At 41.3% G+C, this 26721-nt stretch overlaps 1 protein-coding gene across 1 annotated transcript in view; it reads right to left on the bottom strand.

Annotated features, from left to right (window-relative positions):
* LOC112228197 (follistatin-related protein 4-like) overlaps nucleotides 1-26721 on the bottom strand; it is a 235837-nt gene that overhangs the window by 41815 nt on the left and 167301 nt on the right. Inside the window, exon 7 of the mRNA XM_024393305.2 lies at nucleotides 5026-5192. Coding sequence (XP_024249073.1) covers nucleotides 5026-5192 — 167 coding nt within the window. The remainder of the gene's footprint in view (nucleotides 1-5025; nucleotides 5193-26721) is intronic.

Genomic DNA, 26721 nt, shown 5'->3' with positions numbered 1-26721 from the left:
AAAAATAAATATATATTCAACCTTTATTTAACTAGGCAAGTCAGTTTAAGAAGAAATTCTTTTTTACAATGACGGCCTACCAAAAGGCAAACGGCCTCCTGTGGGGACGGGGGCTGGGATTAAAAATTAAAAATAAAATAAAAATATAGGACAAAACACACATCACGACAAGAAAGACAACACAACACTACATAAAGAGAGGCCTAAGATGACAACATAGCATGGCAGCAACACATGAAAACACAGCATGGTAGCAACACAATAGGACAACAACATGGTAGCAGCACAAAACATGGTACAGTACAAACATTATTGGGCACAGACAACAGCACAAAGGGCAAGATCGTAGAGACAACAATACATCACGAGAAGCAGCCACAGCTGTCAGTAAGAGTGTCCATGATTCAGTCTTTGAATGAAGAAATGGAGACAAAACGGTCCAGTTTGAGTGTTTTTTGCAGCTCGTTCCAGTCTCTCTCTGCAGCAAACTGAAAAGAGGAGTGACCCAGGGATGTGTGTGCTTTGGGGACCTTTAACAGAATGGGACTGGCAGAACAAGTGTTGTATGTGGAGGATGAGGGACAGGTATACAGAGATGACCAGTTTACAGAGGAGTATAGAGTGCAGTGATGTGTCCTATAAGGAGCATTGGTGGCAAATCTGATGGCCGAATGGTAAAGAACATCTAGCCGCTCGAGACCACCCTTACCTGCCGATCTATAAATTATGTCTCCGTAATCTAGCATGGTTAGGATGGTCATCTGAATCAGGGTTAGCTAGGCAGCTGTGATGAAAGAGGAGCGATTACGATAGAGGAAACCAAGTCTAGATTTATCCTTAGCCTGCAGCTTTGATATGTGCTGAGAGAAGGACCGTGTACTGTCTAGCCATACTTCCAAGTACTTGTATAAGGTGACTACCTAAAGCTCTAAACACTTAGAGTTAGTAATCATACTGGTGGGGAGAGGGCATTCTTCTTACCAAACCACATTACTTTTGTTTTGGAGGTGTTCAAGACAAGGTTAAGGGCAAAAAAAAGCTTGTTGGACACTAAGAAAGCTTTGTTGTAGAGCGTTTAACACAAAATCCTGGGAGGGGCCAGCTGAGTATAAGGCTACCAACTGCATATAACCGGATAAGAGAGCTTCCTAATGCTTGAACTATGTTGTTGAGGTAAATTGAGAAGAGTGTGGGGCCTAGGATCGAGCCTTGGGGTACTCCCTTGGTGACAGGTATTGGCTGAGACAGCAGATGTTCTGTCTTTATACACTGCACTCTTTGAGAGAGGTAGTTAGCAAACCAGGCCAAATACCCCTCAGAGACACCAGTACTCCTTAGCCGGCCCACAAGAATGGAATGGTCTAGCGTATCAAAAGCTTTGGCCAAGTAAATAAATATAGCAGCACAACATTGCTTAGAATCAAGGGCAATGGTGACATAATTTAGGACCTTTAAGGTTGCAGTGAAACACCCATAACCTGAGCAGAAACCAGATTGCTGAGAGAATACTATAGACATCAAGAAAGCCAATCAGTTGATTATTTTTCCAACACTTTTGATAAACAGTGCAAAATAGAAATTGGCCTATAACAGTTAGGATCAGCTTGATCTCCCCCTTTAAATAAAGGACGCACCGTGGGATCCTCCCCAGAGAGGAGAGACAGGTTAAAAAGGTCAGAGATAGGCTTGGCGAGGATAGGGGCAGCAACCTCAAAGAAGAAAGGGTCTAAACCATCTGAACCAGATGTTTTTTGGGGGTCAAGTTTAAGGAGCTCCTTTAGCACCTCAGACTCAGTGACCGCCTGCAGGGAGAAACTTTGTAGCGTGGCAGAGGAAAAAGAGGGAGGAGCATCATGGCTAGTTGCATTAGAAGGGGTGGGAGATGAGGAAATATTGGACGGGCAAGGAGGCATGGCAGAGTCAAATAGGAATCGTGACTTAATGAAGTGGTGATTAAAGAGCTCAGCCATGTGCTCCTTGTCAGTAACAACCACATCATCAACATTAAGGTACACGGGCAGCTGTAATGAGGTTGGTTTATTCTCCAGATCTTTAACCATTTTCCAGAACTTCTTGGGTTAGACCCACAGAGAGAGAACTGCTCCTTAAAGTAATTAAGTTTGGCCTTCTGGATAGCCTGAGTGTACTTATTTCTAATTTGCCTGAATGAGAGCCGGTCAGCCTGAGTATGCGTGTGCCGAGCGATTTGCCAAATGGAATTCTTGAGGTGGAGTAACTCTGCCAGATCACGGTCGAACCAGGGGCTGAACCTGTTTTTAATTCAAATTTTCTTAATGGGGGTGTGTTTGTTAACGACACCACTGAAAATATTAAAAAAGAAGGTCCAAGTGTCTTCGATAGAGGGGATCAAGCTGATTCTATACCAATTTACAGATGCCAGATCATGAAGGAAGCCGCAGCACATAAATGCCCTTATCCAGATGGTTTGAAAAAAGGCATTTCCTAACAGACCTGCTAACTTTCTTTGTTGTTACCAACATGCAGTATCTCCATCAGGAAGAGAGGCAAGATCCATTTGTCTGCCAGCTCAGCGACAAGCTGCACTATTCACAGCCCTGTGTAATGTTCAATGTAATTGCATTGCTGGACTTTTTGAAACTTCATGTATTTGTAGTTTTTTTTAATGTACAAATAAAAATGAATTTGTTTGAGCTGTTAGTGATAATTCCCTAAGTTGTAATACATTTGTGTTTACCTCATTAAGCCTTTATGTGTGTTATGAATGACCAAAGGTTTCTGACTTTATAGTAAGTACAGCACCATTTGATATAAGGCATTTATGTATGTGTTATAAAATGACCAAAGGTGTCTGACTTTCAATTAAGTACAGCATAATGTGATATAGAGCCTTTATGGATGGGTTATGAATGACCGAAGGTGTCTCACTTTGTGTGTGTGTGTGTGTGTGTGTGTGTGTGTGTGTGTGTCAGAACCAAGATGATTTGGAGTAGTCCAACCTGAGACTACTGCACCAGGTAGTCCTCTTCTGTTCCCATGCTGGAGACCAGGGCTTGATTACAACCTGTTACAATGGTGCCAAAGTTTTGTGGCTGATCTTTCAACAGGGGAGTGGGTGAATGTGTCAAAGGTCTGACTGGGCCCAGCACAGCAAGGTATGGCTAGTTTTTGTTGAGTGCATATTTGTGTAACTAGGTTCCAGAAGAAATATACTTTCAATTTCTTTAGGTTGGGTGTAAGTGTTTCTGTTACCGTTTCTCGGTAAAGTATTATATTTATCCACTGATTCTTCGTCTGGTCTCTTCTCTGCACCTGGGTCCAACCTCACCATGTCACAGCGACAAATCACACACCTGGGTCCAACCTCACCATGTCACAGCGACAAATCACACACCTGGGTCCAACCTCACCATGTCACAGCGACTTATCACACACCTGGGTCCAACCTCACCATGTCACAGCAACAAATCACACACCTGGGTCCAACCTCACCATGTCACAGCGACAAATCACACACCTGGGTCCAACCTCACCATGTCACAGCGACAAATCACACACCTGGGTCCAACCTCACCATGTCACAGCGACAAATCACACACCTGGGTCCAACCTCACCATGTCACAGCGACAAATCACACACCTGGGTCCAACCTCACCATGTCACAGCGACAAATCACACACCTGGGTCCAACCTCACCATGTCACAGCGACAAATCACACACCTGGGTCCAACCTCACCATGTCACAGCGACAAATCACACACAAGGCCTTCGATCAGTATGCTTTCTATTCTTTGTTCTTCATTGAGATGCAGTGGTATTACACAATACTTCTGCAACACTTCCCATGCAGACTCTAAGCATTAAAAGGGTGTAACACTGCCTAAGGATTACATGGAAACACATTATGCTGAAGGGCACATTTCTTATCGTGCACACCTTCATGTTCGTAAAAGTTATTATTTATAATTATTCATTAGTGACAATTGTAATTGTCTTCACACACTATTTATCACGGCATAACCTAACTCCATGGAAACAGTAGTAGTCTCATGTTACACAGAGGACCTTGTTTTCTCCCACTTCCTTGTCCTCAGCGCGACCCCGCCTAAGCACATGCCAGTTGTCGTGCATGTCATTGCTTATTGGCTCTCTGGCCAATTCATTAACATTCAATTAGAGAATTCTAATTAGCTGGTGGATGGATAAACACAGTCCCACGCTGTCAGCTGTGCAGTTGAACTAAACAGCTCACCACCACTGCCGCTCTATAGTTCATTAACCACATGCAGCCAAGCCCAATTCCCATGCATTGCCATGCTGGGATTTGCAAAAAAAAATCATTTTAATATGGTTTGTGCTCTTTGAGTTCAGCAAGACACCTGGCAGAGCTCCTGAGACCCAAATCATTACATTATTTACAATTAGAACCAATGATTCAAAGCAAGAGGAAAAACACAGGCCTGTTTGTTTTGTTTTTTAAACAGGCTGGGAGAAGAAGATGTATAAATTGGGTTAATGGGAATTAGCATTTCTTACTTATTTTCTGTGAATCTTTATCTAACGTTATTGATTCATTGTTTTAAACCAATGTGAAGAGCCCCTGCTGAGACATGTTCTGAGGATGATCAAATATTAATCAAAAGCCTAATTATAAATATCTTAAAACAGCGTTTCTAAAAACACCACACATCAAAGTTCACAATGTTGGACACTTGTTCAGTGTTTCACCTTGAAAAGCCCCTTTAAATGTACAGATGGAAAAAAGGGTTACACAAACTCACATCTGCAGTTTTGTGGAGGCCTCTGCTTGTGTTAATCACAACCATATTTTGTAGGGTTAGCATGAGCAGATAAGCATGACTTAATTCATGTCAAAACATGATATGTAGCTTTACAACTTAAAGGGTATGTTCAGCATTTTCTCCTGGGCCATGGACTACTTTCAGGGTGAGGAACCATTTAACATCAAGATTTTACAAAGCAAATGACTGAACTTCCCCTTTATACCCTCTGAAACAGCCAATTGCTCCTGACTAGGACTCACATTGATATCCTCCAGGTCCAGGAAGTTGAGTATTATCCCATTCCTCTTCCAGATGATTGGTGGCCGCAGCGTCCCCTGGATGGCACAGGACAGCACGGTGCTGAGGCCTACCGTTACCGTGGAGATGCTCATTCTCTGGTCCTCAGCCAAGCTCAACTGAACAACCTCTGTAGGTATATATATATATATATATATATATATATATATATATATATATATATATATATATATATATATATATATACATATATATATATATATACATATAGAGAGAGAGAGCAAGAGAGAGAGATTTACATAGAACAAACAGCAAAAACATATACATGATCAAATACAAATCTTAGAATCAACTATTAAAGACCACCAGAACCCATTGGATTCGACAATTACCTCGAATGAACCCTCCAACCCAAAAAGACCTGTGGTGTTGATGATATCCTCAATGAAATGATCATATATACAGACAACAAATTCCAATTGGCTATACTAAAACATAATCCTTAGCTCTAGCATCTTCCCCAATATTTGGAACCAAGGACTGATCACTTCAATCCACAAAAGTGGAGACAAATTTGACCCCAATAACTACCGTGGGATATGCATCAACAGCAACCTTGGGAAAATCCTCTGCATTATCATTAACAGCAGACTCGTACATTTCCTCAGTGAAAACGATGTACTGAGCAAATGTCAAATTGGCTTTTTACCAAATATCATACAACAGGCCAAGTATTCACCCTGCACACCCTGACAAACAAACAAACCAAAACAAAGGCAAAGTCTTCTCAAGCTTTGTTGATTTAAAAAAAGCCTTTGACTCAATTTGGCATGAGGGTCCGCTATACAAATTGATGGAAAGTGGTGTTGGGGGAAAAACATATGACATTATAAAATCCGTGTCCCACAACGACAGTGGGACAATGTTGAGTTCTTAAGGAAGACTATAACGCTGCTCGTTCATGCAGCTTATTCACGCAGCTTGTTGGTTAGCGACTGCTCCTGCTACCTGTTTCTCCCTAACTGGTTAGCCAAAGTTTTGGCTAACTGCCCCATGATATACTGCTTGTTTCTACGGCACGGACTTGCATGTTGGTCATCTCCCGCTCGTATAGTGTATGTGCTGCCGTGATCCATACAGTGAGCATGTCCTCTGCTTTCTCTCAGTTTGCAGTACTGGTGTGTTACTCGGGTGTGTGTTGTGCTTGTGTGTTTGCCATTTCACTGGCTGTGCTTGTTTCAGGAGGCGGGGTGCAGGCTATATTTGCAAATCCACTGTAGCTCATAGCAAACTTTTAGTAAATTCCTGTGACGAGAGACACGGGAGCCCAGCTAGACTAACGAACGTTTTCAATGCTGCAGGAGATTTTTTTTTGCTCTATACCGGGACAATGTGGACCGTCTGAACTTGCAATGTAGCAACTGTTTGCTTGCAGAGGACTACAGGGGCAAAGTGGCTACTCTAAGCAAACAAGTAGAAAACTTACACAAGCTACAGGGGAATCCATGCCAGCCTACTTTCTCTTTATCTTCTACTCCAGAAGCTGGACGCCGCTCTGGCCTGGTGAGAGTGTCGCTGCCGTGTCGCATCTCCACAGCCATGAGGGTGTCTGAGACTCCAGCCCCTTCATCAGCTACGGAGGATTCTAAGGCTCGGGCTTTCGGGCACCACCTCCCATCTTTCCTAGAGGGGTCTTCTAAACCATTCGAGGCGAAAGAATGTTCAAACCTCCTCAGCCATTTCACCAGCTGTTGTCATCGGCAGCTCTATCGTGAAAAACGATAGAGCTGCTCTCGGTTCTCGGTTCCCGGAGCAAAAATCTGGAGCACGAGTACAGGACATTACAAGGCTGCTTCCTGCCATTCTATGGCAGCTGCCAGGGGCTAATGCTGTCGTAATCCATGTGGGGTCAAACAACATTAGAAGGGGTAGCTTGGAATGGCTGAAAATATATTTTGAAGAATTGATTTTAGCTCTGAAAGATCCGAAAAAAGCAGTCAATTATTTCAGGCCCGGTACCATCATTGGACCATGGTTGTGAAAGATTCAGCAGGCATTACATACCTGGCTGAAAGACTACTATAAGTCTTTTGGCACACATGTTTTAGATAACTTTAACACCTTTTGGAAACAGAAGATGCTCTACATGAAGTCCATCCAAATCATCTTGGCTCCTGGACCCTGTCCTCGCATTTCAAGGCTGCGTTGAGACAATGACTTATCAGTGACCTATGCCCTGCTCAGATAATCCCTACCATTGTGTTGGAGTGTTGTCATAGTGCTGCTTCAAATATACATTGTCCCAGGGATGTTGGCAGTCATAATGTAAGTAACCTAACATATGTCCCTCTAACTCCCCTAAATGTCAATCCTACAGCTATTGTATGCAGTAATCATGTGCCTATCAACCTGAGTTATACTGTTAGCACTGAGGCTATGTGCCCTAGTAGGAAGTCCACTGTGTGCAGCCCACCCGGAACTATCATCTCAAACATAAAGGTCACTGTCATGTCTATCTCTGATAAGCCTTCCAGTAAAAACAATCAAGAATCCCAGATAAGTGCGAAAAACAGCCCACATTAACATATATAGACTAAGAAACAAGGTTCATGAAATCGTTAACTTGCTGGTAACAGATAACATTCATATACTGACCATCTCTGAAACTTACTTCATTAATACATTTGATGATTCAGTGGTAGCAATACATAGTTTCAAAATTGGAAAGCCAATTGTGGAGGTGTTGCTGTGTCTGTTCAGAGTCATATTCCTGTAAAGCTTAGATAGGATCTCATGAACACAAGCATTTTGCTACATCCGCAATAACGTCTGCTAAATATGTGTATGTGAGCAATAACATTTTATTTTATTTCATGTCAAATGCTGTTAAAGTAATATGCCTACAGGTACACCTGTCTCACCTAAAGCCCATTATTGTGGGAAGCTGCTTTAAACCACCAAGTGCTAACAATCAGTATCTGGATAATATGTGTGAAAAGCTTGATAATGTATGTGATATCAACATAGAAGTATATTTTCCTGGTGACCAAAATATTGACTGGCTTTCATCAAGCTGCCGACCCAAGAATAAAAAAAAAACTGTAACAAGTAAATGTAACCTGGTTCAGGTTATCAGTTAACCTACCAGGGTATTTACAAACATCACAGGAATGAAATCATCCACTTGTATTGAGCACGTCTTTACTAATGCTGCAGAAATGTGCTCTAAAGCAGTATCCACATCCATCGATGTAGTGATCATTATATAGTAGCCATATCTAGGAAAACCAAAGTTCCAAAGGCTGGGCCTAATATAGTGTATAAGAGGTCATATACGAAGTATTGTAGTGATTCCTATGTTGAAGATGTAAAACTTTTTTTTTTACCTGTTCTGTGTGTAATGAGAAGCAACAAGACTCTGCACTTGAAACATTTATGAAATTGCTAATTCCAGTTACTAATAAGCATGCACCCATTAATAAATCCTCTTAGGGCTGAGATCCCGCTAACGGGATCGATATGACAACAGCCAGTGAAAGTGCAGGGCGCCAAATTCAAAACAACCGAAATCCCATAATTAAAATTCCTCAAACATAGAAGTATTTCACACCATTTTAAAGATACACTTCTTGTTAATCCCACCACAGTGTACGATTTCAAATAAGCTTTACGGCGAAAGCACCACAAACGATAATGTTAGGTCAGAGCCAAGTCACAGAAAAACACAGTCATTTTTCCAGCCAAAAATCAGAAATAGAGATAAAATTATTCACTAACCTGAGAGGCAGGCCGATGCAGAGTGCAGAGTACATTGATTTGACATCAGGGGAGCCTATTGCTCACTACACCTGGTCTGTCATGCACACTGCACATTATCATGTTACTGATATCTCAATGATATACAGAAAGATTTGTGCAGATGGCTGAGTAGCCAGTTTCCCTTTTTCCTCACATGTTGTACAGCATATGAGTATAGAGTAAAGTAATAGAAAAGGACATGTTGGTTTATTGCAGGGGTCACAAAACACTGTAAAATCATCAGGAATCCAGCTAAAATGAGTTTAATTCAGGAAATGTGTTCCCAAGTATTCTCACAAAACAAAAAATAGACATGATCGTGTCTCAATGTAATCAAGGTATAATGATTGTTATTTTCAAATACAATCTCTTTTTGGGCTTAGTTGTAGTGAATGTGCAACGAACAAATTATTACCCTTATATTCCGGCCACACCACTAGGGTTGCAAAGCTACCAGTAGTTTACTACAGTTTCCAGAATCTTCAGTAATTTTGGTAATTAACAGAAACTCTATAGAAATCTATCATAAATTTGGTAATTTATACTTGAATAACTTCTATGGCAATCTATCATAAGCTTGGTAATTTATACATTAATAACTTTTTTTAAATGCAGTAATATATAGTCAGGGGTGAAAGTAAGGCGGTATGGTCCGGTACGGCGTCCCAGCAAAATAAATAGTGGGGGAACGCCGTACCGGTAAAACATGAGCTTATCACAATTAATACAACATGCCCCAAAAACCTATAGGTTACGACACCATTACTTAACATTACTGCATGTCAGACACATGAACCGTGTACGAATTGGCTGGACACCAGGTGGTATATGCTACAAATTGCATTGTGGTTTGAGGAGTACACTTACATTTTGTACAGGCGGAGATGAGTGGCCGAGATGCCTGTGGACAAGGCAGAGATGAGTGGCTGATACCGAGGTGTGATTGGACAACAGTGGATGCATCAATTCAGGCTACACGTGTAAACCTAATGACAATCACAGAACGTCATTACAATACATGTAGGTGTTTCGTAACATGTGTCTCTTTCTAGTCATCAAATTGCCGGTGCACAGTGCACTGTTGGGGGTTGGATGCTGAAATTATTTTGTGAGTGGAGGAATGTGTGCGGGCAGCATACAGGACGATGAAAACATCATGACTGGTTGTGTTTATGCCACATTAGAAGGCATATTAAATTGCCAATACTCTAATTAGCTTACTCCTGTCTACACAGAAATAAATAAAAGCATAACAAATAGGCTACTACATCAGAAATCATGATTTGGCCACAGAGAATCATTAGCTTCTTTAAAAAATAATCTGTGGGTTGTTTTAAATTGCATTGCCTACAGTCTGAAAGGCCCGCAATTTGCGCAGAGCGTGCTGCAAATACCAAATAGATGATTGTTGAGTTGCGACTGTCAGTGAAAATCAGAGAGACCCAGCCAGGCGTATGGCAATATTTAAAAATACAATTGCGGAAAAAGTGTTTGGAAAGCCAATCGCTATTGCTGTAAAGAGATGACAATGAAAAGACTCCAATCTGTCGTTTGGTTATCAAAATGCTTAACTTAATGCATTAAAACAGTAGCCTGTCTTATCGGCACCAGCGTAGAACATCGGCCATATCCTCAGTGTGGTGCATATTCACTGTGGTTGGGTCAGTGACACTTTCATTGGTTTTTGAACACTAATTTCCTCCTCCAGGTTAGATGGACGTCATGTTGTATTTGTGTCCCACCTTTTCATACGCCGATTATACGGATCAGACTTCACTGTTTGTCAGAGTCAGCAGAGTAGGCTACCCTGTCATTTTTGTAATTTATTGTAAAAAATATATATTTGTGCGGAACTTGGGACACCGTTAATACATTAAATCTACTTTCACCCCTGTATATAGTATTAGTGTTTTATAATATATATTATCCATATTGTCCATGAGTTTATAGTACATAGACCATATGGTTCAGGAAAAAATGGCCTAAATAATAACTCTGCAACTCTTCCAACTGCTGGCAGTTTTCACAACTGCCACCAGTTTGACGGCAAAACATTGACAACAAATATGTACTGACATAGTAAAATAAATAAAAGTGTGTAAAACATGTTTTATTTCATGCTGAAACCCTCATATTAAACACCAATGGTATTCACTAAGTTGATGGTTTATGTATAAGATGTTTTACAGCTTTGTCATGAATTTTTCTATTTAATTATTTCATATATTTTACATGTAATAATGCCACACAGAGGACCAGAGATAATTACAGACGCTTCTACACCTGCATTGCTTGCTGTTTGGGGTTTTAGGCTGGGTTTCTGTACAGCACTTTGAGATATCAGCTGATGTACGAAGGGCTATATAAATACATTTGATTTGATTTGTACAAATCTGAAGTACCCAAAATGTCCACTACATGTCTTGTGATAGATTACATAAAATCCTTAACGATACCAACATTCTGGTAGTTTATATATATAGCCTTGCTTTGCAACCCTACCTCCGACCATTTCCTCCGACAAACATTGGCCTGCGGCTGAATGTAGTTGCCTGTCCCTGGTTTACAGGGTCTTGAGATGTTGCCATACCAAAAGCAAAACTAAAATTGAAAGGAAATCATCAACTTGTTGATAAAATGGCTTATTTATTGCTAAAACCAAGGCATATTTGGCTATTTACAGGATATATACACTTTGACACCTATATACTGAATCAAATTTAAAATGAAGAGTGCACTAAGATGGACGTTATCGTATTGATATGGCATAGTCAACCTGAAAACTTTTCAAACCCATTGCATCTAGAAAATATCAGTCAAGGTCACCCTATACTATACTTTTCCTTCCAACTGTTTTGTGGTATACTCTTTTGTCTGGCACAAAAGCACACACACACAAAACACCTACCTAACAATTTCCTCTATGTTGGAATGGCGGTAGTTTCATCTTTTGTTGGCTCTGAGCAATTCGATGTGAAATAAATCCTGACGCCACGTGGCGATTTTGACTCCAGCTTTGGAGATTGAGGTTCCCTGAAGAGAGGGCTCTCTCAGTCCCATTGTTTACCAGACGACTACACAGTCAACAGCCTCCTCTGCTCAAGAGGAGCAGGCTCATGTGACAAAGGCAGACAAATTGCATATCCACTGGCCATGCCTGCATTGCTCTCCCTGCTGGATAAGGTTGACATGACATTATCTCCTTAATGACTCCTAGGCTTTTTTTACTACCCAAAAATAGCCTGTGTAATTGACTTTCCTGTGATTCCTAAACTATTGATCCATCAGTGGTAACTGCTAGCGGCCGCGGTAGCCTACAGGGAGGATGCTCGTGTCTGGCCTCTGATGCAAAAAAACACACAGAATTTGAAATGCAAAGCACGAATGAGTTCTCCCAGGGAAAAACGAATGGGGGCCTCTGACTGTAGCCCAGAAACCTCGTCACTTTCCTCCTCTATTACCCAGGCCCTTGTGTGCCTAAATAAGACATCCCTGGAAACAAAACGGGGAGAAGAGAGCAGGGCTGTCGGCAAGGCAGCGAAACACAGTAATGAGAGTCGAGAGGGGAGCATTAGACTCAGTAAAAATTTGCCGTAAATGTTTGATTGGTCTCCTCAGCTCCACCTCCCTCCGCTCTCTGATGCGCTGTGATTAAGTTTTCAGTGTTGTGGCTAAGGCACCCTGACACTTCCACTTAGAGAGATTGGCACAGGCTAGGAGGCTGGGGCATAGGATATACTGTATCTTTAGCTCTCTCCCTGTCTTTCCTCAACTGTCTCTCAGTCAGTCTATCTCCCCCTCTCTCTCTCTCTTTCTCCCTGACACATTCTTCCATAAATGCTCAATACTAGGCAATAATGTTTTCAACATAACTGGGCCATATTGCAAGATGGACTAAGCACTGCCAATATCATTCACTTTTATTCTAAGAAATGTGTTTGGTTAACAAAGTAAATAGTTGTATACAAATGGATGGGGAGTGCTGTCTCTCATGTAACAATAACTGAAATACTACATGTATTAAACATGCTGTCTATACTCTGCATATTTTCATTAGCATCCTCAACTAGCGGCATTCACCTGGGAAAGTATTCAGCATATCTTTTATTTGTATACACATATAGTTATGTACCTAAGCTCTTCATCCTACGTATCACATGTGCAATTCAATTCGACAACTAATAAGGCACAAGGCAGAGAAGCTTAGACCATGGAAACATGTATCAGCATTCATTGTTTCTTAAGATTATCAACACCTTGGCTTAAAAGCAATGTGTTTGATATGCCATTATTGGCACTTGCTACATATTCCACAATGCTGCCAACCTGCTTAGCAATGGGCTTTATCCCATAACAGTCTAACCCATTCTAAACCGGGGGAGCTATATGTAATTGTTTTAAGGTCATACCAAGGATATATTTGCTATTTGATTTTGAATTTTAAAGTATATATACAGTACCAGTCAAAAGTTTGGACACCTACTATTCAAGGATTTTTCTTTATTTGTACTATTTTCTACATTGTAGAATAATAGTGAAAACATCAAAACTATGAAATTACACGTATGGAGTCTGTAGTAACCAAAAAAGTGTGAAACAAATCAAAATATATTTTATATTTGAGATTCACTCTTGGCATTCTCTCAACCAGCTTCATGAGGTAGTCACCTGGAATGTATTTCAATTAACAGGTGTGCCTTGTTAAAAGTCCATTTGTGGAATTTCTTTCCTTCTTAATGCATTTGAGCCAATCAGTTGTGTTGTGACAAGGTTGGGGTGGTATTCAGAAGATAGCCCTATTTGGTAAAACACCAAGTTCATATTATGGCAAGAACAGCTCAAATAAGCAAAGAGAAATGACAGTCAATTATTACTTTAAGACATGAAGGTCAGTCAATCCGGGAAAATGCCAATGTGCAGATGAAAAAAACCCTCAAGCGCTGTGATGGAACTGGCTCTCATGAGGAATGCTACAGGAAAGGAAGACCCAGAGTTACTTCTGCTTCAGAGGATAAGTTCATTAGTTAACTGCACCTCAGATTGCAGCCCAAATAAATGCTTCACAGAGTTCAAGTACCAGACACAGCTCAACTTCAAATATTCAGAGGAGACTGCGTGAATCAGGCCTTCATGGTCAAATTGTTGCAAAGAACCAACCACAAAAGGGCACCAATAAGAAGAAAAGACTTTCTTGGGCCACAAAACACGAGCAATGGACATTAGAGCGGTGGAAATCTGTCCTTTGGTCTGATGAGTCCAAATTTGAGATTTTTGGTTCTAACCGCTGTGTCTGTGAGATGCAGAGTAGGTGAACGGATGATCTCTGCATGTGTGGTTCCCACCGAGAAGCATGGAGGAGGAGATGTGATGGTGTGTGGGTGCTTTGCAGGTGACACTGTGATTTATTTAGAATTCAAGGCATACTTAACCAGCACGGCTACCACAGCATTTTGCAGTGATACGCCATCCCATCTGGTTTGCGCTTAGTGGGACTATAATTTGTTTTTCAACAGGACAATGACCCATCACACCTCCAGGCTGTGTAAGGGTTATTTGACCAAGAAGGAGAGTGATGGAGTGCTGCATCAGATGACCTGGCTTCCACAATCACCCGAACTCAACCCAGTTGAAATGGTTTGGGATGAGTTGGACTGCAGAGTGAAGGAAAAGCAGCCAACAAGTAATCAGCATACGTATGTGGGAACTCCAAGACTGTTAGAAAAGCATTCTTCATGAAGCTGGTTGAAAGAATGCCAAGATTGTGCAAAGCTGTCATCAAGGCAAAGGGTGGCTACTTTGAAGAATCTCAAATATAAAATATATTTTGATTTGTTTAACACTTTTTTGGTTACTACTGTATATGATTCCAAATGTGTTATTTCATAGTGTTGATGTCTTCACTATTATTATGCAATGTAGAAAATTGTAAAAATAAAGAAAAACCATTGAATGAGTAGGTGTGTCCAAACTTTTGACTGGTACTGTAAATGAAAGGTTTTCTAGAACGTTATGACTATGATGTTGTAATGATGAAACATTCAATTAAATGAATGTGTAAGTGGTATCTTGCAACCCAATGGGACCCAGTACAAAGCTTTATCCACATATTATTGGAATGCTTTCTGCTGTAGTTGAGATGTTATGTGAATAAAAAGCTTACAGCAAAACCTGAGGCTATTACCATTGGAATAATGCATTATCTCTGTCCCTCCCTCTCTCTCTGTCTTTCTTTAGTTCTCTCTTTCATTCTATCTCTCTTTTCAATTTGAGGGATCTGAATGTGTCAGTTGGCGAGTGTGCTGGTAATTCATGGAGGGAATGTGAAGATGAGCAATCAGCAGCCCACTCATTAATCACACACAATCCAGACCCTTAATCTTCTCCACAGGTACAGATGAATGCCCTACTGCCTCTTGCTCTATACCTCTTCTGTCTCACTCTTTTTCTACTTCTCTCCCTCATTCCCTATACTCCTCTCTGTCCCTCTGTCTTTCTCTCCCTCTTTCGCTGTCTCTCTCTCCCCCTCTACCTCTCACTCTCTCTGTGTCACTTTCTCTGTAAATGTTCCCCAGTGGCTTTTCCTCAAACAAAGCCAAGGTGGAGAGACTGACTGCAGCTCCCTGGGAGCCCTGAACTACAAGGAGAATGAGGCTTGTTATAATCACTAAGAATAGGAGATAAACCTAGGGTGGATGATGAGAACAATCACATTGGGGGGTTGTTAAACAATGTTTCAAAGTTTATAAATAAGGAAAGATGTCATTGATTGGGCAGGACCATAGAGATGTATAGAGGACTCAACTTGGATATAACTCGTTTTAGCATGGACATTGCCATTGAGGGCTTCCACCATTTTAAAGTAGTCAACGGGGTGCTGATTCCTATGGTTTGGGAGCAATCAGCAAATGATCAGAGTATAGTCTTCTTCTTCAAATAGAGTAATATGATTTCTAAATGGCTTCAACACCGCTATCAAGTTGCCACAATAAGGGCCTCCCGGGTAGCGCAGTGGTTAACTGCTGTGCCATCAGAGAGACTCTGGGTTCGCGCCCAGGCTCTGTCGTAACCGGCCGCGACCGGGAGGTCCATGGGGCGACGCACAATTGGCCTAGCGTCGTCTGGGTTAGGGAGGGCTTGGTCAGTAGGGATGTCCTTGTCTCATTGCACCAGCAACTCCTGTGGTGGGCCGGGCGCAGTGCGCGCTAACCAAGGTTGCCAGGTGCACGGTGTTTCCTCCGACACATTGGTGAGGCTGGCTTCCGGGTTGGATGCGCTATGTTAAGAAGCAGTGTGGCTAGGTTGAGTTGTGTATGACTTTCAACCTTCGTCTCTCGAGCCCGTACGGGAGTTGTAGCGATGAGACCAGATAGTAGCTACTACAACAATTGGACACCACGAAATTGGGGAGAAAAAGGGGTAAAAATTAAAAATTTAAAAAAAGTTGCCACAATAAATTAATGACACAATATTTGGTTCAGGACTCCAGCACTGCAGGTTTTTTAAAATGCAAAAGAAGAAAATTGACCACTTTAAAATGGAGAAAGCCTCAATGGAGCCGCCCACTGCCATAATTGCATGGATACAAAGATGAGACCTTTTCAATCTCTATGGGCAGAACCCATCTCTCAGTGAGCTCTGTAAGTACATCACTCCTAGCCTGCTTATTGGCTTATTAAAAAAATATGCCTGTTTTTGCAGACATTTCCTTGTAAATCGGTATGGATCTCTCTCTTTGGATGCTCTCACTAGAGTTGGGATACAAAATGTTCAGATATGCAATTTGGCATCCACGTTTTCCATCAGTTTGTGAAACAGAGACAATGCTTATGTAAATATGTAAAACATTTCTAAAAACCTGTTTCGCTTTGCCATGATGGGGTATTGTGTGTAGATTGATGATGAAAAAAACGCTGTTTTAGTCCATTTTAGAATAAGGAACATTTGTGGAAAAGGGATGTGACCAAGAACCCGATGGTCACTCAGACTGCACTCCAGAGTTCCTCTGTGGAGATTGGCGAACCTTCCAGAAGGAGAACCATCTTTCAAACATTCCACCAATCAGGCATGTATGGTAGAGTGGCCAGACCAAAGTCACTTCTCAGTAACAGGCACATGACAGCCCGCTTGGAGTTTGCCAAAAGGCACCTAAAGGACTCTCAGACCATGAGAAATAATATTCTCTGGTCTGATGAAATCAAGAATGAACTCTTTGTCCTGAATGCCAAGCATCATGTCTAGAAGAAACCTGGCACCACAACGACCCTAAGCACACAGCCAAGACAATGCAGGAGTGATTCAGGACAAGTCTCTGAATGTCCTTGAGTGGCCCAGCCAGAGCTGGACTTGAGTGGAAATAGCTTTGCAGCGATGCTCCCTATCCAACCTGACAGAGCTTGAGAGGATCTGCAGAGAAGAACGGGGCAAACTCCCCAAATACAGATGTGCCAAGCTTGTAGTGTCATTGTATTTTATTTAAGCTGTATTTAACCAGGAAAAGCCCATTGAGACCCAGAGTCTCTTTTTCAAGGAGACCTGGCCAAGAAGGCAGTAACAATCAATACATTACAGAATTAAAACATACTACAAATGTAACAGTCTCCCATCAATATTTTAAATTCAGTGGCACTAACATATCTAGATGAAGCATGGATTGTAGACTATTCAATGTCTCTGCTGCGCAAGATGAGAAGGCAGTCATGTGTAATACTGTGAATGTCCTGGGGACTTTAAGTAGCAACCACCTTGCAAATTTCAATTTAAGCTTCCTCACAAGATTATCCATATGAACTATAAAGGACATCTTGTCATACAACCATATACCTAGGTATTTGTAGGTTGACACTTGTTCAATGGATAAGCCACCTGATGTGACAATGCTAACCTTCTCTGGCTGAGTGCGAGCTCTGGTAAAGGTCATGAATTTAGTTTTTTGTACATTCAAGACCAGTTTGAGACTATAAAGGAAGGTCTGCAGTGACTGAAAAGCAGTCTGGAGCTCTTCAACAGCCTGAACCAGAGAAGGAGCACATGAATATATGACTGTATCATCTGCATATAGACACAGCTTTGCTGGTTGCATCCCATTTCCCAAATCATTAATACAAATTGAGAACAACACAGGAGCTAAAATGGAACCCTGGGGCACACCTCTATTAATCTCAAGAAAGCTTGACTTGTGATTGTCAGTATATACACACTAAGTTCTTTCAGAAAGATAGTTCCTAAACCAATTTACTGCCCCTTCACTGAAACCAATTTTACTGAGTCTAGCTAGCAACAATTCTGGTCATCTGAATCAAAGGCCTTTGATAAAACAACAAACTGAGCAGGACAATGTTGCTTTTTATCAAGTGCTATTTGTTATTTGCCACTGCCATAGCTGCAGTTGTGTTGCTGTGCTCTGATCTAAAGCCAGACTGCACCCCACTAAGCAAGTTCTTTTGAATAAGACCTTTTTTAACTGTAAGTTCACTAGTTCATAGACTTTGGCCACGATTGGGAATTTGGAAATAGGACAATTTATTAGCATCTGAGGGATCTCCTCTCTTTAGCAGTGGGAGGACATAAGCTCATTTCCAAATTCTGGGTATGGAATTGGTCAAGAGACTCAAGTTGAAAATGTGAGCCACAGGTCCAGTAATAATACCAGCTGCTATCTTTAAGAGGTAGGGATCCAGGTTGTCTGGACCTGCAGACTTTTTTTATGTCTATTTCCTTTAGTGCTTTATACTCAAGAAGAATTGAAGCTGTAATCACTGCCAAAGGTGTTTCAACAAAGGACTGAGCAAAAGGGTCTGAACACATCTATAAATGTGATATTTCAGGTTTTTTTTGTAATAAATTTGTCTGTTTTTGCTTTGTCATTATGGAGTATTGTGTGTAGATTGAAATGGGGGAAAAACTATTTAATACATTTTAGAGGCTGTAACATAACAAAATGTGGGAAAAGTGAAGGGGTCTGAATAATTTCTGAATGCACTGTAAGTTGCTAAGAATAACTGAGGAAATGTCCTATTCTATCCTATTCTATGGAGGTAAATTTCCTGAACCATAAAAAACAATAGTTTCTTGTTACATATTGTTTATTGGAGACAAATTGCTAACAACAGAAGCAGTTTTGAGGCTGTGTATTTCTAAAGCACCTGAGACATGTGTAAAGCATCTATAGATTTAAAGGGGATAAACCAAGTAATAAAGTGGTGTCTGTTTGTAATGGAAGCCCTGTGGGCCAGGTCCCACTATATAGGGAATAATGAGCCACTTGGGACGCAACCATGGTGTATTATTCCCATCTGATAACCTGCAGGGAGATGAGATTTATAGCCTGTCTGGGGGTTACATTGGGAACTCCCCTTATGAAACAACCCCATGAATTTCACATGTGAACACGCGAAGTGTTCCAAAAACACATGTTTTCATGTGTTCTTATGTGACGGTAATGTGATAACGTGACAACATGTAAAGCAACATCTGATCACATGAACTACACATGTGAAACCCTGATCACATGGGAAGTGTGATCCCAATGGCCAGAACAGAGCAAATGTAATGGCATATATTTGATACCATTCCACCAATTTCGCTCCAGCCATTACCACGAGCCCATTCTCCTCACTTAAGGTGCCACAAACCTCCTGTGGAATGTGTCTATGTCTCACATACATTCATTTATAAGCATTTCAGGACCAATAGTTACTTACTCTATTATAGATATCAGTATGTGATGGCAAATATTCCGCATACTGGAGAAAACTATGTTCAGATATTGCACTGAACTCTTGGTCATTTAATCCATGTGATAACCAATGTGGTTTTGTACCATTGGTATTTGCTTGTGGTGTGAAGGACACTTTAAACCTTGGACAAATGTTATTCATCTTACAAGGATATGCTTGTTTCCTAAAATGGAATCTGACATTTGAAATCTCTTCTTTGTGCACAAAACCTTTGAAATGTTTTACTTTCTGCCCTAGTTGAGTTGAAGCCAAGAATACACTCCGTAGTCCTCTCATTACTGACCTCCAAGCCATATGTGAGGATCTGCACGTTCCCTGGAACTGTTTTCCAACTTCATTTGGAAAGATCAAGCCTGATTAAAAAAAGACCAACACACATCTGATAGCCTAATATGCAATTTTACAATCAAGATAATCTTGAATTCTTGTAAAAATACCCGGGAGAGGCATTTTCTTATTAAACAGTGCCGAAGCCTTTGACAGGGGTAAATGACCTTTCTTGTTATAGAGCCCTTAGTGTTCTAGAGGAGGGGGTTAACAAAGATTAATTGCCTGCAGCAGAATTTTTTTTTTAAACAACACAATACACAGAGACACAGACACAGACAGACACACACACTTTTTGGGCAGTAAACATTTTTGTCCATTGAAAATCAGATTTTCCCTAACCCCTAACCCGAGGACAGATCCACTGTGGATTAGTGCTAACCGAGGACAGATCCACTGTGGACTAGTGATTAACCGAGGACAGATCCACTGTGGATTAGTGTTAACCGAGGACAGATCCACTGTGGATTAGTGTTAACTGAGGACAGATCCACTGTGGACTAGTGTTAATAGAGGACAGATCCACTGTGCACTAGTGTTAATAGAGGACAGATCCACTGTGGATTAGTGTTAACCGAGGACAGATCCACTGTGGATTAGTGTTAACCGAGGACAGATCCACTGTGGACTAGTGTTAATAGAGGACAGATCCACTGTGCACTAGTGTTAACCGAGGACAGATCCACTGTGGACTAGTGTTAACCGAGGACGGATCCACTGTGGACTAGTGTTAACCGAGGACAGATCCACTGTGGACTAATGTTAACCGAGGACAGATCCACTGTGGACTAGTGTTAACCGAGGACAGATCCACTGTGGACTAGTGTTAACCGAGGACAGATCCACTGTGGATTAGTGTTAACCGAGGACAGATCCACTGTGGATTAGTGTTAACCGAGGACAGATCCACTGTGGACTAGTGTTAACCGAGGACAGATCCACTGTGGATTAGTGTTAACCGAGGACAGATCCACTGTGGATTAGTGTTAACCGAGGACAGATCCACTGTGGACTAGTGTTAACCGAGGACAGATCCACTGTGGACTAGTGTTAACCGAGGACAGATCCACTGTGGACTAATGTTAACCGAGGACAGATCCACTGTGGACTAGTGTTAACCGAGGACAGATCCACTGTGGATTAGTGTTAACTGAGGACAGATCCACTGTGGATTAGTGTTAACCGAGGACAGATCCACTGTGGACTAGTGTTAACCGAGGACAGATCCACTGTGGACTAATGTTAACCGAGGACAGATCCACTGTGCACTAGTGTTAATAGAGGACAGATCCACTGTGCACTAGTGTTAATAGAGGACAGATCCACTGTGCACTAGTGTTAATAGAGGACAGATCCACTGTGCACTAGTGTTAACCGAGGACAGATCCACTGTGGACTAGTGTTAATAGAGGACAGATCCACTGTGGATTAGTGTTAACCGAGGACATATCCACTGTGGACTAGTGTTAACCTGAGGACAGAGTCACTGTGGACTAATGTTAATCGAGGACAGATCCACTGTGGACTAGTGTTAACCTGAGGACAGTCACTGTGGACTAATGTTAATCGAGGATAGATCCACTGTGGACTAGTGTTAACCTGAGGACAGTCACTGTGGACTAGTGTTAACCTGAGGACAGTCACTGTGGACTAGTGTTAACCTGAGGACAGTCACTGTGGACTAGTGTTAACCTGAGGACAGAGTCACTGTGGACTAATGTTAATCGAGGACAGATCCACTGTGGACTAGTGTTAACCTGAGGACAGTCACTGTGGACTAATGTTAATCGAGGATAGATCCAATGGAAAGATCCAATGCCACTCTTTAGGGTCAATATAATATAGAAAACAACAGGGTGCCAGACAATTGGTTTGAGTTTAAACATGATTTGCAACTTTTCAATTGAATGTCATTCTGGGTTTTATTCATAAAACTAGGAAGGGGGATGGTGACAGCTAAGTATTTTCAGCGAAATAGCTAAGTAACAGTTGTGCATTAATGGCCCATTAAGTACATTAAGTACAGTGTGCATTAAGTACAGTTTTCCTGCTTTGGCTTTTAAGGGACAATGAATGGTATTGATGGGGATCTTATAGTGTGTTATGGTATTGTGAATATTGGTTCACATGTCAGCTATACTAGGACATAGATTTTAGCAAGCTGCATTAAAAATGCACTACTGTAATCACAAGACATAGAAATAAAGCACAAAAAAAACTGTTACCACAACAGCAAAAACATTTACAGTACTGAAAAAGAGGATGCAGTTGTCATGCCCTGACCTTAGAGAGCCGTGTTATTTCTCTCTTTGGTGAGGTCAGGGTGTGATGTGGGGTGGGCATTCTATGTTTTGTTTTCTATGTTTCTTTATTTCTATGTTTTGGCCGGGTATGGTTCTCAATCAGGGACAGCTGTCTATCGTTGTCTCTGATTGGGAATCATACCTAGGTAGCCATTTTTCCCCTCGTCTCAGTGTGGGTAGTTGACTATGTTAGTGGCACTATAGCCCTCTTAAGCTTCACGGTTGTGTTTATTTTTGTATTTTTTTGTGACATTTTAAATAAAAAGTAATGTACGCCCACCACGCTGCACTTTGGTCCACTTCTTACGTGACAGCAATAACTAAGGTAGTCTTATGGAATTTTGCAATCAGGTGCAATTAATGCTTTGCCTGGCCAGCTCATAGATCTGTAGCTACACAGATAAAATACTATACTTCTACTGGAGCTAATGAATGCAGTTTCACATTGAGACAGAGTGAGAGCACTTATCGAGCGTTAGGCTCGGGCAGCTTAGCTTTCCTTGAAGACATGCTAAAGGAGTTTAAAGGACCAATGCAGCCGTTTAAAAAAAATATATCTATCAAATCATTTCTGGGTAAATTAAGTACCTCAATTCAAATGATCAAACTTTTTTTTTTAAATAGCTTCTTAGCAAAGAGTAATTTCTCAAGCAAGAATTTTGCTTGGAGTGGTCTGATTGGGGAGGGGAAAACTGAAAACTAACTGTTATTGGCAGAGAGGTTTGGAACTCTCTTTCATATTGGTCTATTAACTAATTTACAGCCTGGTGATTTCACCAGGCAGGAAAAAACTCAATCCCACCATAACAGGCTGACATTTCAGGCAGTCTTTTCAAACAGCTCTTACACTAAAGGGCATTATCATCATTTTCACAATATTATTCCAACCTCATTGTGTAGAAATATACAGTATATAACACATGATAATCACATTATTGACTGCACTGGGCTTCCATTCACTTTTTGTACATTCACGTCTATCTGAAGTGAATGTACAACACAGAGAGGCTGCTGCCTACATACAGACCTGAAATCATGGATCACTTGTCACTTTAATAATGCCACTTTAATAATGTTTACATATCTTGCATTACTCATCTCATAATATATTTCTATATATATACTGTATTTTATACCATATATTGCATCTTGCCTATGCCGCTCAGTCATTGCTCATCATATATTTACATGTATATATCTATATATATATATCCATTCCTTTACTTAGATTTGTGTGTATTAGGTAGTTGTTTTGGAATTGTTAGATTACTTGTTAGATATTGATGCACTGTCGGAACTAGAAGCACAAGCATTTCGCTACACTCGCAATAACATCTGCTAACCATGTGTATGTGACCACAATTCGATTTGATATCAAACATGTGACAAACATGACAAAATGTACTGTTTCAAGTGAATTGTTTGGGTTAGTTGCTATGCTAGCATGTTAGACAGCAAGCCTACGTTACTAAGCATGCGTGAGAACATTCCGTTCCATAGCACATTGTGTGTGACTGCTAGCAATGGCCTCAGCCGTTAGTGTAAGTCAGTAACCAACATAGGTGTCAGGGCCTAGCTCTTGTCAAGTAGTATGATGTCAGACCACTGTGAGATCCATAGAGACTTGGGAGAGGCTGTGGTCAGATGTCACTGGCCTTGGGGCAGTTGTCACCCTCACCGCTCCGTGGCGACACTTATGGCAGATGGCAGGGCAGGGAGCCAGACGGTGAGGTGAATACATACAGTCAAAGGGACTCTGATGGGAGACAACAGTAAATGGTGGCTGACAATGCTCAACTGTCCCGGTCCATGTGACTGTGCCTTTCCTCACTATGCCGGTCCATGTGACTGTGCCTTTCCTCACTGCCATGGTCCATGTGACTGTGCCTTTCCTCACTGTCCCGGTCCATGTGACTGTGCCCATTCCTCACTGCCATGGTCCTTGTGTCTGTGCCTTTCCTCACTATCCCGGTCCATGTGACTGTGCCTTTCCTCATTTTCCCGGTCCATGTGACTGTGCCTTTCCTCACTGCCATGGTCCATGTGACTGTGCCTTTCCTCACTGTCCCGGTCCATGTGACTGTGCCTTTCCTCACTGTCCCGGTCCATGTGACTGTGCCTTTCCTCACTGTCCCGGTCCATGTGACTGTGCTTTTCCTCACTGTCCCGGTCCATGTGACTGTGCCTTTCCTCACTGTCCCGGTCCATGTGACTGTGCCTTACCTCACTGTCCCGGTCCATGTGACTGTGCTTTTCCTCACTGCCATGGTCCATGTGATTGTGCCTTTCCTCACTGTCCCGGTCCATGTGACTGTGCCTTTCCTCACTATCCCGGTCCATGTGACTGTGCCTTTCCTCACTGTCCCGGTCCATGTGACTATGCTTTTCCTCACTGCCGTGGTCCATGTGACTGTGCCTTTCCTCACTGGTCTGTGTGACCGTGTGACAGTACACCCTGTCCTGTTTCCTCTGAGGACAGAATGGAAGGAAAATAACATTCACTTTCCTCTCAAGCAATAATCGCATGACCAGTTTGACCTAGTCCAAAGTATTTTTTCAAGAGCGAAATGTTGTTTGTAGAGTATAAACTGATATGATACTTCTCTTGTTATATTTTCTCTCAATGTTGATGGCTAAGGGTAAGAAGGACAACAACTGCTGTTTATAGTGAACCTTACTAAAAAGACAGCACTAATTCAGGAGGACACGTCATACTCTTCTGTACCTACCAGTCTTGATTTCAATATTAAATACACCCACATTGGCATTTTGGGGTCAGTTAAATAGAACGTTTTAAATTGCAATCTTAACTGTTCAATTTAACTTTGATGTTTTGTCCAAAATTATGTACAATAACTTCAGTGACGACTCTCGAAATACTGCACTGTGTGCAAGCACCCAACACAGGAATCCCAAAATGATACTAGTGCGATATTTATTTTAAACAAGAAATAATCTGTGTAAATCTCTACAGATCCTCTGAAACAGAACACACATAACCCACAATTAACACTGCCAAACCAACTAACACGACCGATATAGATTTTTAACGACTGCCAGTCCATAAGTCCGTCAGTTCAACATTCCTCTCAATGAGGACAATCTGTCGTGACTGTTGAAGGAGGAGGACCAAGGTGCAGCGTGGTGAACGTACATATTCTTTATTTAAGATGACGCTGTCAAAAGACAATAAACACTACAAACAAACCGTGAAGCTAAAGGCTATGTGCCCTAAACAAAGTCAACTTCCCACAAAGAAAGGAGGGAAAACAGGCTACCTAAGTATGGTTCCCAATCAGAGACAACGATAGACAGCTGTCCCTGATTGAGAACCATACCCAGCCAAAACATAGAAATACAAAAATCATAGATAACAAAACATAGAATGCACACCCCAAATCACACCCTGACCAAAACAAATAGAGACATAAAAAGGGTCTCCAAGGTCAGGGCGTGACACAATCGTTAATTACATGGCTCTCCTTCTTTCAGACAGGTTTTCTTGCAAAGAACTTCATAACAATGGTTACCTACAGTGTGACATAAAATTCTTGCATTAGTTATTAACCAAGCCAATAGGGCACAGAGTGAAATACTCAAAGGTTTCTAGAAAAGGACCCGATGAGTTGATTAAGTTGATTAATTGCTTTGATATCTCTCCTTGGCTCTTGGTTCCTGGAGCAAGAAATCACTGGAAAATAGGTCTAGAAGCCACCAGTCTGCAAAATTATTGCATTGCTAATTACGGACTTGAAAATTCATATTTTTCCTATTACTTGAAAATGCTTGTTATTCTGACTTGAAAATTCTTATTAATTCCTGCAAAAAAAATCCTCTACATTGTAGAGTATAGAGATACCAACATTACCACTTTATCTAAAACAAGAAACAATACCCTTCCTTGCTGTTTCCACAGTTCACATAGAGGTAAGGACAACATTGCAACATGGGCTATGTTTGAACATGGAGTTCTGTAGGTTGACCTTGATGAACAAAACGCTTGCTCTACCACTAAGGAGGCTAAATGCATGATTTCCTTGAGGCAAAGGCTATGTTGCTAGTAGCCAAGTCAGGGAGACACTGACAGAGTGTCTCTGAAGGCCTCGCTCTCTCTCTCTCTTTTCCTCTCTCTCTTCGATAACCCAGATGTAGTGTGTTTGTCAGTTCAGCTCCTCATGCTCAGCCAACGACACCAGGCAGGGATGTTTCTCTGCAGTTGTTATAGACAGCAGAGCACAGTATAATATGATCATTAACTTCATACCAGACAATGGTTGTGTTGGGATTTTTCCTTCCTTCAAGAAAGATCGATATTGTTTTAATACATGAACAAAAATATACATCTCAAAAAGTGTATTCACTCAATGGATTTGGTTGTCTAACATAACAGATTTTCCAGAAGTCCTCATTGTAGAAGTCCTCATTGCAGTTATGTGTTTTTACCATCAAATACTATTTAACGTGGGATAATGCTTACAGAGAACTTACTCAAAGAATACAATAACAATTAACACAAATATCTTTGTTGTATCAC

Source organism: Oncorhynchus tshawytscha, linkage group LG30, assembly GCF_018296145.1.
Source record: "Oncorhynchus tshawytscha isolate Ot180627B linkage group LG30, Otsh_v2.0, whole genome shotgun sequence".
NCBI classification, from domain to species: Eukaryota; Metazoa; Chordata; class Actinopteri; order Salmoniformes; family Salmonidae; genus Oncorhynchus; species Oncorhynchus tshawytscha.
The sequence above is the reverse complement of the archived record's forward strand: the minus strand, read 5'-3'. Positions and strand labels throughout refer to the sequence as shown.